Source organism: Notolepis coatsorum (assembly GCF_963971535.1).
Source record: "Notolepis coatsorum genome assembly, chromosome: 14".
Classification (NCBI taxonomy): Eukaryota; Metazoa; Chordata; class Actinopteri; order Aulopiformes; family Paralepididae; genus Notolepis; species Notolepis coatsorum.
In genome coordinates, this window is record NC_140178.1 from 50497008 (window position 1) to 50510452 (window position 13445).

The window sequence follows — 13445 nt, forward strand, 5'->3', positions numbered from 1 at the left end:
CACTTTTGTATCACAAACAGTACTGTATTTGCAAATCTGATATGTCATAAATGTATAGATGTAGCAGTACTGTCTATCTGTATGTCATGTATGTCATATATGTTATGATGAATTGAAAATGGGGGACCCTGGTGGAAACAAGACGAAAGTCTTTCTCTGGTCTGCATCCCCTTAACAATTGTATGTATTGAGATGTACTGTACTGTACCCATTCTGCAATCTGTTAATAAACTTTTCAATCAATCAATCAATCAACCAACTTCGAAAGAGTGCCTAAGCTTAACCAGTGTAGAAACAGGCGTCGGCCAATCAGAGAGCGTCTCCGAGAAATGCGGCTAGGTTTCGTAATCACGCGAGTCGACTCTCTGGTGATTCACAGTTGTGAGCCACAATCGCCTCCCACCACCAATGAGCTGTCATGGCGGCGCAGACCCGTGCAATCGTCTCAGGCAAGTGGCTTGCAGATGCCATTAGAAACAACCTAATCGGTCCAAACCTCAGAGTTCTTGACACATCTTGGTACTTACCCAAACTGAAACGGGACGCAAAATCTGAATTCTACCAGAAGCACATACCGGGCACGTCATTCTTTGATATTGACGAATGCTCCGACAAGAGTTCTGCATTTGATCATATGCTCCCGACTGAAAGTCACTTCGCAGAGTATGTAGGCGATTTGGGTATTGGGAACGACACGCATGTCGTTGTGTACGATACCAGCGATTTTGGATCATACAGTGCGCCCCGCGTATGGTGGATGTTTCGGTTATTTGGCCACAATTCTGTTTCTGTTCTGGACGGTGGTTTTAAGAACTGGCTGGCCGAAGGGCATTCCGTTACATCAGAGTGTTCCAAGCCGGAGCGCAGAGAGTTCAAGGCAAGCATCAACCAGTCCTGGGTCAAGACCTATGAACACATCGTAGAAAATATCGGAACCAAGCAGGTCCAAGTTGTGGATGCCAGGTCTGCTGGCAGGTTCAAGGGAACTGAACCAGAGCCCAGAGATGGTGAGTGGTATAATTTCAAGTAAATATAATAACAATAATAATAATAATCTTTATTTCTACAACACATTTCATACACATGATGCAGGTCAAGGTGCTTTACATACAAGGCATTACAACAATAACAAGTACATATGAGTCTGACAGTAGATAGATGTACAGAACACTTCTACATGGTTCCTACTTCCTACACATTCAAGTACTTTTCATCACCATATTAAATCACAAGTTATTGAGCCAGAACAGAAAAGCAAAATCATGTTCCGTGACAACAAGAAACATAGTTTAGGTTGTAGCACAGCAACATCTGATTTACAGAGTTAATGCAATTACAGTTTCAAGCACTTTCACAACCTTGGAAATATAGTATATTGTAAATAAATAAAGAATTTGAATTGCTCAACTGGATCACATGATGTTACGTAATGTTGTCATGGAAGTCTCTAAAGTATCTCTCTCTCTCTCTCTCTCACTCTCACTCACAGACACATTACCCGGCCACTTCCCCAGTGCCATCAGCATGCCTTTCACCACTTTCATGGACGCCTCTGGGAAGGAGCTGGGGCTGGAGGACCTGTCCAGACTGTTCAATGAGGCAGGTGTGGACCTGGAGAAGCCATTCTGGGCCACCTGTGGATCTGGCGTCACAGCGTGCCATGTGGTCCTGGCCGCCCACCTGCTCGGACACCCCGGGGTGTGTGTGTATGATGGCTCCTGGGGCGAGTGGTTTAAAAGGGCGTCTCCGGAGCTGGTAATCTCAGAGGGCAAAAGGAAGCAGATGTGAGAGGAGCGGAGAGAAGAGATGGGATGTTTAGACTTGAATGACATTTCAGGGACGTCCTTTTCCTAAATGAAAGAGTAAATGCTAATGATAGTTGGAGGGGAATCGAGTGATGGGAGAGAATACGAGGGAATTTTTATATCGATTTACAAAATTTTACAAAATTATGAAAAACATGACTATTTAGTATGTTACTGTTGATGGTTCACAGAAACGATGGGCGGCTCAAGAATAATCCTAGTTAACTTGACATGCACATTTAATTCTTTGTCGTGAACACCGTTACAATAGACTTTTTCTGTGTCTTGTTTTAAATACAGATAGTGTTTAGAAAGGCTTAACCTCTTAAGCCCGATCTGCCTGGTACCGGAACGAGATTTATTTAATGTCATAAATAGATCAATACAGTCTGTATTAAGTAATGTTGTGTTTCTTTTTCAAATGTAGCCAAGAGTAAAGACCCTAACCCTTGCCAATGATTTTAAGTGTTATTAGCTAAATATGAGTTTATAAAAATCTCTGCACATTGCACTGGAAAACTAAAGAGAAGAGGAGACCCAGGGCTAGATACCAAGAACGATAGGTTATGTAGATAACCTAGTTATATTAGTATTGGCTAAGCGTCCCGCTCTGAGCCTTACGAGATACTCTATATCTCCTGTGATACCTAATGTATCTCCCACGAACAAAAAACACATGCACCCCACCTGTATGGGGCCCCGCCCCTTATGGTGGTACCACCCATATAACCATGACTCTGGTCATGAAACACCCTTCCTCGCCAAAAACCCGTCCCAGGAAAAGACCCCTCAAGAGGGAACTCAGGGCGCGCAGAGCGGGACGCTTAGCCAATACTAATATAACTAGGTTATCTACATAACCTATCGTTATATTTCGTATAGCATCGCGTCCCGCTCTGAGCCTTACGAGATAATGGGGAAGAGCGGGCGCGAGACCCGACAGATGTACCCCCTGAGGACCCGTAAGCCCACATCAAGGGGTGCGGGGAGCCCTGTCACCCCATCCTTCCTAACGAAGGGGGGGCGCAGTCAACTCCACCTGAATGCGAACAAGAGGGAGCCAGAACCCCTTGAACACACCGTACAGGCGGAACCACGTGTGACTCAACACACTGCGGCCCATACCCATACACTCCTGCTACCCGACCAAAGGACGGGAAGCAGGAAAGGCCACAGACCCCAGAACCGCCTGGGAGACAGAACCCCCGGTCATGTCCATGAGGAAAAACCTTACAAAGGAGCCCGGGGAGGACCATGAAGCTGCAGCACAGATGGCCTCCACCGAGGCCCCACCCAGGAGAGCGGCAGAGGCAGCCACCCCACGAGTGGAGTGCGCCCTGACGCCCCCAGGGGGATCCTGCCCAGCCAGCGTGTAGCAGAGGGTAACACCCTCGCACAACCAATGGGACAGGCGCTGCTCCGACAGTGCCTTACCAGCACGAGCCCCACCGTAACAGACAAAAAGCTGGTCGGTAACCCTGAAATCCTGAGTACGGCTGAGGTAAATCCCCAAGCACGGACTGGACATGACAGGTGAAGGCCCGCATCTAACTCACCAGTGTGAGGAGGAGGACGAAACGCCTGAACCACAATATCCCGGGAGCGGAAGGAACTCCGGATATTCTTAGGCACGAAAGCAGGATTAGGTCGCAGAGTGACACTGCAATCGGTCCGAAAAGACAGGCACTCTGGACGTACCGAGAGAGCACAGAGCTCACCTACGCGTTTAGCGGAAGTGACAGCCAGAAGGAACGCGGTCCTGAAGGACAGCTGTCCCAACGGCGCCCGCTCGAGCGGCTCAAACGGGGCCAAGGACAACCGACCGAGGACCAATTGAAGATCCCAAGTCGGAGCCAAGGAGCGTTGCACCGGCTTAACGCGTCGAGCGCCAAGCAGGAAACGCTTCACAAGAGGGTGGCTGAACAAGACATCCCCTCAAACCCCTCATGATAGGAGGATATAGCTGCTGCATATACCCTCACCGTCGAAGCCGACAGTCTATCAAGGAGAGACTGGAGGTAACTAAGGACAGCAACCAGGGGGCAGGAGACTGAGTCCTGGCCCCCCGCCTTACACCACACTTGGAACATACGTCATCTGCCCGCGTAAGCGCGACAGTGGAGGGAGCATGCGCATTCCAGATGGTAACACCATCAGGATCAAGGACCTGCGCCCCTCAACGTACCCGTCCCAACAACTGACCTAACAGATGTATGGGGAAGAATCCCTGGCGGCACGGCATCGGTCCCAGACCTGCCTGGCCATGTCCAGACGCAATCCTCACCCGTCAGGATGAGGGCCGCCCCGCGACAGTACACCTGCACCCACATTCTCCCTGCCGGGGATGTGGGGAGCCCTTAGGCCGCGCAGATGGAGGACGCCCATAGCCAGCCGCCCGCCGCCTGGTGCAGACAGGGGGAGCGTACTCCTCCCTGTCTGTCGATACACGACACTGACGTCGTATCGTCCGTCCTGATCAACACCATTTGTGGACCAGAAGGACCGCTTCCAACACCAACACATTGAACGTAGCGCAGACCGGGCAGCATGGTTTGCCAGCTGCCCCCTACTGCGTTGGCCCGACGCGTCACCAGCGAGGGAGGCGTCGGTGAAAACGCGACGTGAGACAGCGCCGTAACCGTCCTAGGACGGAACCTCCCGAGCGTGTTGACAACACGCTCTGAGATGGATGCCCATAGCCCTCCAACCGTTGACTGGGAAGAGGAATACTCTACATCCAGTCTACAGCAACCCCAGGCTGGTAGAGACCTGCCTGGTACGAGACCTGACGATCCACCTTGACCGCGAAGGACCAGAACGTCATCAGGGCAGAACACTCCGTAACCCCGGATGACGCAGAGGCCCCAGTGCGGCCTCCACGCACTTGGTGAAGATGCGGGGAGCCAGAGAAAACCGAACGGCAGCCTCTGGTACTCATACGCTAACCCTGCAAAGGAAGCGTAGGTAAGCCCTAGGATGGAAGATCGGGGATGCGCATACGCATCCTACAGGTCTATGGAGGAGAACCAGACCCCCACCTGACAGTGTTCAACAGGTAGGAGACGATCCAAAAAATGCTGAACCTTCCCATGGGACAGGTCCAGCCTGGGTCTTACACCCCTCCCTCCCGACTTCTCGGGCAGAGAACACCGGGAGGAGAACGCCACGACGATGGCTTGCTTCGTCCACAGAGATTGGATCTCGTCGACCAGAGCTGTCCCTGCTGGAGACCCCGACAACAGGGTCTGTACCAAACCTAAAAACGGGTGGGGTTGTGTAAACACAAGTCCCCGCCTCACCATTCTCTCCATCTACCTCGACATATGGTACTGCCGTAGTCATATGTGACGACACTCCCAACGCACCCGCCGTCACGTGGCGCAGGTCCGCCAGGAACTGTAGATAGTTGGCCCGGTCCCCCCCGCTGTGCGAAGACAACCCTGGAATCGTGCGAGGAGCGCGTTCCGTGTCGGAACACCTGACCCTGACACCACCCACGAGGCAATCGCACCCAAGGGGGAACCCCGACAGAAAAGGGCCTGTCTGATACGGGGGGCTTCCGATCAAAAAAGCCCCCCCACTGAACACCCCTCCAGAACATGCTGAAGGAGTTGTTCTGCAGCCGGACATGCAAGGTGTAAGGCCCCCATGGGTTCCTACACACCGTAGCCCTGCAGTGATATCACTACCACCCCAAACCATGTGAGCTGCGACCACTTGCCAATATTCCAGGAGTGGGAGCACCAACATGATACCTGGCCTGGCGAAGGCGAGGCCGGGGAAGCCCGCACTGTGTGCCTCAAAAGGTTTCGAGCCCCCCTGCTGACAACACTTAAGTTGACAGACGTAACACCAGGCTCAACCAACACAGTTCAAGGTGTGGGAGCCGCTTGACAGCACAACATTCTCACGGACAGACCCAGGCTCAGCCATCAACTGGGTGTCAGCCCCTGTCTCCATGAGAAGCGAAGAATGGGGCCGCATACGCTTCAAGAAGGTCCGCGGCCCGCAGCCAAAGGAACACACCCAGAGCCCCGCTTCTGAGGGTAACAGAAAGCGGACTGAGCGGGGAGCGGGCTGCTCGCGGCAAAATGACGACGGAGTGGTTTACCAACACCGAAATCACCCAAAATGGCCGATCCCTCGGCCGCCAAGACTGTCGGCCTCGCGATACCCTGTCGATTCTCCAACCAGGGCACCACTGGCGGGGGAAACATGGCCGCCTGTCGAGGGCCCCGTCATCGCCGCTGACGAGGCCGTGCTCTCTCTTCTTCTGGCTGCGCGGTGTGAGGCGGTGTAGGGCCTAGGACAATACCGCCCGCGCTCCAGCAGAAGACCAAAATCCCCTGCGGAGAGGGGAACCCTGAGCGGTTATAGCTTGCGGCTGGGTCAAAGCTAATCACGTCAACATCCTCGACGGAGTGGTTTACCAACACCGTGCGCGATGTGTTGACGTCGGCCGGCCCTCAAGGCCCCTCCACCAGACACCATTTCTGTAATAGAAAAAACACCAATTCGAACACAGTTCTAATCGTTGCCAATTCCATACCGTGGCGGTACAAGCCTTAACAGCCCACCAGCCACTCGCCAGGCCGACCCATGGTGTCGGCCGGGCGGGGCATTGTTTCAATATATCAAAAACAAAGGACTGACGTTAACATGGAGCACCAGTGGTGATTGCAAACAGCACCCTCCACTGTGGTGTGGACCATGAAAAGGTTAAATGAATAAAAGAGCTAAACCACAAAAACTGTAGAATGAGCAAACCCATACACACAAAGTTTAAGGGGAGACGGACCAGACCCGTCTTCATTCAAAATATTCACAACAGAACACCAGCCCTAGTTTAGCCCATTTACCAAAAAAGGTAAACAAAGCCCCCCCCCCGCACTACTCCCCCAGTATACCGATTGACCGTCAGTATGAATGGTTTGAGAGGAGAGAAAGCTTGTAGCAAGACAGACCTTCTCATAGCAGAGTGACAAAATGAAACAATAGCCCCCTACACAGGGCCGCCCCAGGAGATGGGGGGCCTCGCGTCTAAAAACGCACAGGGCCTCACATTTCTCCCAAGCGGCCCTGCCCTTACACTACTGCAGCCTAACGCCAGGCAATGTGGAACCCAAGACAACAATTGCCTGTGCACAGACACGCAACATGTTTACCATGTCGGCTGGACCCATAGCCCCACTACCCGACGCCAACCCAGATGGGAACACCGTTCAACAAACCCCGCCGGAACACAAGGTAATACCTGGCTAGAACCTAGCCACGACCTACCCCGTTGTCAACCCATTTACCCGAAAAAGGTAAATAGAACTCAAAACCCCACAACAGCTACCGACTGACCTTCATTGATGAACCGGGCAAGAGGCGGGAGAGTGACAACATCTCACGGCGGAGACATTAAAACAGCATAGCAATTAGCAGTAGTGATAGCATGCGGCAGTAGCGATAGCATGTTAGCATAGCTTTAGATGTTTTAGCAGCACGCCCAAGACAGCTTGGAAACCGTTCCCTGCAGAGAACGTTCACCAAACCATCTTGCCCCTGGCGCCAACACACAACAAGGTTGTGTTAACAACACAAACCAGCATTACTAACACTAATACCCATGCCTGAAGACACAGGGCCTACCTGAGTACAAGCTGGCCCGACAGCCAGCCTTGTACAGCTGAACCTTGATGTGCAGTCATCAAACGAGGAACATCACAGGCCCGTCGTGTCGCCGAAAACATGCGTCGAAGATGCCAGGGGCCAGCAACCTCCGGTAAGCTTCCAACATTATTAATCTTCCTTAATCTTTTCATTCCGCTAGCTCGTATGGTGCAAGCATCCAGTACGCTGGGACGAAAATAGAGGAAGGGTGTTTCATGACCAGAGTCATGGTTATATGGGTGGTACCACCATAAGGGGCGGGGCCCCATACAGGTGGGGTGCATGTGTTTTTTGTTCGTGGGAGATACATTAGGTATCACAGGAGATATAGAGTATCTCGTAAGGCTCAGAGCGGGACGCGATGCTATACGAAATATAACATGCACCTTGTAGAAGTGGAGCAATCTTCCATTTACTTTGGTATGTACTTTTAGGTAATTGATTATTAACTATTTAGAGAGGCTTCTGAAATGTTATGCAGCTGTCTTTATTTTCCAACAAGTTGTTCATCTGTGTTTATGTTTAACATGGGTGGATTTTCAAAAGGTGCACTTTTTTAGCTTCATTATGAAATTGTGATCAGAGGATATAAAATGTCTTCATTTTGAAATGTTTTACAACAATAATAAAAAAAAAAAAAATAGACATATCTCTCAAAGGCCTGTGTCAGTGATTTGTGTTGGAGTAATCCTGTGGACTGCCTGACTGATTTCCATTTTAAACAGGTAATCTGTACTGGATTATATTTTGAAAATAACCCTCTGAACCCTGGTTTTGCTTTGTGTAGAAACTCCACATGACCGTTTTCCTCCCATCATTTCATTACTCTCCACTAGTATCCGTCACTGTGGTATGAATTGCTTGGAGCTGGACATTTGGAGGGACATTTTAACATTTAACAAGTTAAAAAAAAAAAAAAAATCAATGTTATATTTTCATAACTAAATAAACAAAGTAATCAAAGAGAAACAGTCCCCAGAACACTGAAGCAATAAAGTTACAGTACTATACAAAGAAGTAGGCCTATCTTCAATCTAGATGTATGTTTGATTTTATAGTCAATAGAACTAAGACATTTCAAATTACTGTTCTATGAGTTTACCCCCCTAAAATTACACAGTGCAGCATTAGGTCCTTGTCTGTGATTTATATTCATAATACAGTAATGGCATGGAGGGTACTCTCAGTTTATTCAGTAACCAAGACAGTAAATATTTACCTTTGCTAAGATGGCAGAGGCAGGCAATGTCCAAACTAGGGACGCACTGATACCACTTTTTCACTGCTGATACCAATTCTGCTTAACTGTAAGTATTGGCCGATACAGAGTACCAATCTGATGCATTCATTTTACTCAACAGTATAGGAGTTGACCGTTTTATCAATGTTTCACCATTAGAGAGAACTAGCATCCTTCCGTGTGCCAAACATACCAAAAAGCAAGTCACTTTGATTTCTGACATATATTACACATGGTTCTTGGTATTGTAATTTAGTATTGGGTAAATTATTGGATGCCTATACCCTGTTTTTATAATCAATTAGTTGAGTCTATGTTGTGATGCACCTCCATGGCCTCTTGTTGAAGCCATTTCTCTTTTTTATTTTGATCCGATTAATCGAAGTAATAATCGACAGATTAATAGATTATTCAAGATTCAAGAGGTTTATTTGTCACATACATACCAGGGCATACAGTGAAATGCGGGTGGTCATGCCCGCTTCGATTGTGCAATAATACTAATAATAAAATAGACATAAAAAGACATAAGATGGGCATGATAAAATAGACATGCTAAATTCCTGAGAAGGCACTGGGTCCTATGTACACTACTATACAATATACAGTTTTAACTCTGTCATTATGCTATACTTACTATATCTAAACTACAAGAACCACATCAGTTCTACCTTAAAGTGACCTTTATTTTACCTCATTCCTTTAAAGTGACCTTTCCATTTAGTTTAAAGTGACATTTTGTTTAAAGCGACTGTTTAAACTTTAAAGCGATTGCAGCACGTGTGTTGTGTGTGTATGTGTGTTCTTATGTGTACTTGTGTGTGGAGAGTTCAGTGTTCTTTTTATTTATTTTTTTAATCCTCTTTTTCTCCGCCTGATTTTCTATGCTTTTCCTCCCATCCCAATTTAGTCGTTATGCCAATTCCCCACCTCCCCTACCTGGTCGTTGTGCACATGTTCCCCCTACTGGTCGGTACAAGGGAACCCTGAAGTCTACCACATGCTTCCTCCGACACATGCGAAGGAACCTCACCTGGCAGCGAGGACTCTCGGTGAAGTGTAACGCGTGGGAGGTCATGCTGCCTTCACCACTTCCTGCCTTTCGCTGAGCAGGCGCCCAGACCTGACCTGTAGGTGTCGCTGTCCACAACGCCAGATTAACACCCACGACTTCCCTCCCGCTAACTCAGCCAAACTAGTTAGTATGACGATCGGTCCAAGCCGCAAGCAATGCTGACTCCGGGAGTCGAGACCGCAGCCTCTTGCATTGGTGACGAGCGCAATCTCCGCTATGCCACCCGACCGCCCTGAGAGTTCAGTGTTCTGATGGCCTGGGGGAAGAAGCTGAGCTGTAGTATCTCTGTTCTTGTTGCGTGTGTACGTAGGCGCTTGCCTGACCGCAGCAGCTTGAACAGGCTGTTGTTGGGGTGGTGGGGGTCTTTCATTATTCTGCAGGCTCTGGATTTGCACCTCCTGTTATATAAGTCCTGCAGGGGTGGTAGTGCAATACCCGTAGTATGCTCTGCTGAGCGCACCACTTTCTGGAGGGCCTTCCTGTCCTGTGTCCTGATTATCAAAATATTACAGATTGTTCAGTATTACCAGTATCGGTAAATGATAAATGGACTGCATTTATATAGTGCTTTTATCCAAAGTGCTTTAGATACCTCCTGAGCCACTGTGGCCTCATGGGTGTGCCCGGACCGGCAGCGTGTATCCTTTCCGCAACGGAATTCGGTTTCCGGGTTCCTCTGATTGGCCGCGACCCCCACGTGACCCGCCCGGCGCCCCCCTATCCACCGCTCTGCCCTGCCGCTGCCGCGGACGCGCTCGCTTCCTCAATTTATACGCATGGAAGTATTGACTGAATGAATGAATGAATGAATGAATGAATGAATGAATGAAAACTTTATTTAACAGATTGCAGAATGGGTACAATACAGTACGGCTCAATACACACAATTGTTAATGGGATGCAGACCTGAGAAAGACGTTTGTCTTGTTTACATCAGGGTCCCCCATTTTCAATTCATATAGAACGACTACGCCGTAACAAATCATTAAAAAAATATACCGTTAACTGGAATATGTTGTGCCTTTACACATATGTTGGATTATGTAATTGGTTTGTCATGACAAACAAATAAAATATCACATCGCCGGCTGTCTCTGGCTTGCTCCAGCGGACACCAGAGCTCAGCCCGTGGCGAGAATGTGCTGCCGCGAGCGGCATCGCTGAGCTCTGACTACATGCAGTCACTGAGTGTTGTTGTAGCCAGCGGGTAAATCGCAATTTTTTTTATTTGTTTGTCATGACAAACCAATTACATAATCCAACATATGTGTAAAGGCACAACATATTCCAGTTAACGGTATATTTTTTTAATGATTTGTTACGGCGTAGTCGTTCTATATGAATTGAAAATGGGGGACCCTGATGTAAACAAGACAAGTGTCTTTCTCAGGTCTGCATCCCCTTAACAATTGTGTGTATTGAGCCGTACTGTATTGTACCCATTCTGCAATCTGTTAAATAAAGTTTTCATTCATTCATTCATTCATTCATTCATTCATTCATTCATTCATTCATTCATTCATTCATTCATTCATTCATTCATTCATTCATTCATTCATTCATTCAGTCAATACTTCCATGCGTATAAATTGAGGAAGCGAGCGAGTCCGCGGCCGCTCGCTCTGCCGCACGCGGCAGCGGCAGAGCAGAGCGGTGGATAGGAGGGCGGGTCACGTGGGGGTCGCGGCCAATCAGAGGAACCCGGAAACCGAATTCCGTTGCGGAAAGGATACACGCGGACCGGCAGGGAAAATCTGGGCTGGGGAAGTGAATGAATAACTCTCTCCCATACCCTTAACACCAACCGCTGAAGTGCCCTTGAGCAAGGCACTAAACCCCCAACTGCTCCAGTGGAGTTGCTCAGTGGCCAACAGTGTCAGACTGTGTACTGGGCAGCTCCCAGGTGTGAATGTGAAGCAGGGCGTAGCTGAAAAAGAGCATCCGTGCTCAGCGAACCTACCCTGGGTAAATAAAGGTTAAATAAAATTAAAAAATATATCGCTGTGCCCTGGTCCATACTCGCGCAGCATGAGCAGTTTGAGCACATTTGACCTCTCTAAAGAAATATATTAAGTGTCAGGGACTGCATATGGGATAGCGGAAATGGGTATGGGAAAGAGACTTACAGAAGGTAAAAGTGTCAGCTAAATGTAAATAATAGGAAGGATATGCGGAAAGACAAATTTCCATTATTTTGTGTAAATTCAATAAAAAATTATTTAAATCTCATTCTCCCACTTTATTATGTCCTTACATAAGCAGTAAATTGGTAGGCATCCATCGAACTGGACAATGCTGGCCTGTGACTATAGTCTGCTTTTCAAGTTACCGGGGGATCATCCCTATGTTCCCCGGGTTCTATGTTCCCTGCTTTGATTGATTAATAGATTGAAATTTTTATTAATTTTGATTATTTTATTAATTATTAATGTCCGCCTTGTTTCGAACGGTTAAGCTTAGGCCCTCTTTCAAACTGGTTAAGGTTAGAATTTGGAATCAGGGCTGGTGGTCTAAAATTTTCAATCAATCAATCAATCAATCAATCAAAGCGGGGAACATAGAACCCGGGGAACATAGGACCCGGGGAACATAGACATGCTCCCGGGCCGTTACCGGTATGCATGTTCCTGTTGTGACCTGACCCTCGTAAACTATAGATCTATGCTCCTCACAACCAGGCCCGCCCACCTGGCTCTGATGTTAATTGGCTGTCAGTATGCTTTTAAAGGTACAGTGTGTTGTGGATTGCAGGACAGTCGATACTGCACCTGGTTCACATTTAGTGAAAATCTTGGTCTGAGCTTTGAGAGAAACAAACCTGTCCGGAACTTTGTGTGTTTTTGTAACACTAATGCTGAGAACCAATACCACGCTCTGATAATAATAGCCTGTTCTACTTGGTTTGACAGGGGGGGCGGGGAAATTAGGCTGCTGACGCAGAGCAATTCAGAACCAGTTCAATCCGGTTCCAACACCAGATTTGGGGTGACTGGAAATATGCCTGATTTTCTAAATAAATATAATTATTTTCTAACTTTTGTGATCCTGGGATGCTTCCGTGTACTAGTGATATTTATATAATTGATGTTATGCAAATATGGAGTATTGCTATGTAAAAGTCCCTGAAAGAATGGATGGTAAGGGGGCCCATATTAAGTGTGGCGTCGCCATCATACAGATGCAGCTGTGAGTAAATCACACCCACATCACATTTTAGGGTGTGATATTAAAGACAGTTTAATATTAGTAGTTTTGAATTGCCAAACATAAAGGTTTCACAGTTACCATTGCTGGTGTAGAGTATTAGCATGAATGAATGAATGAAAACTTTATTTAACAGATTGCAGAATGGGTACAATACAGTACGGCTCAATACACACAATGGGGGATGCAGACCCCAAGACGTTTGTCTTGTTTACATCAGGGTCCCCCATTTTCAATTCATAGTGACATTTATGACATACACAACATTTAACTTTGTCTGATTGATTGATTGAAAACTTTATTAACAGATTGCAGAATGGGTACAAATGCAATACAGTACAGCTCAATACACACAATTGTTAAGGGGATGCAGACCAGAGAAAGTCTTTCGTCTTGTTTACATCAGGGTCCCCCATTTTCAATTCATGTCCACCCTGTTGTGTTTATTTTCTGATGTCAGACA

The 13445-nt window shown here is 47.7% G+C and overlaps 1 protein-coding gene across 1 annotated transcript; it reads left to right on the forward strand.

Moving 5' to 3' along the window:
• Positions 1 to 409: 409 nt before the first annotated feature.
• mpst (mercaptopyruvate sulfurtransferase) lies at positions 410 to 2439 on the forward strand. Its single transcript, XM_084329539.1, has 2 exons — positions 410 to 1007; positions 1490 to 2439. The coding sequence occupies exons 1-2, from the start codon at positions 419 to 421 to the stop codon at positions 1786 to 1788; spliced, it is 888 nt and encodes a 295-aa protein (XP_084185665.1). The 5' UTR covers positions 410 to 418; the 3' UTR covers positions 1789 to 2439.
• Positions 2440 to 13445: the final 11006 nt, after the last annotated feature.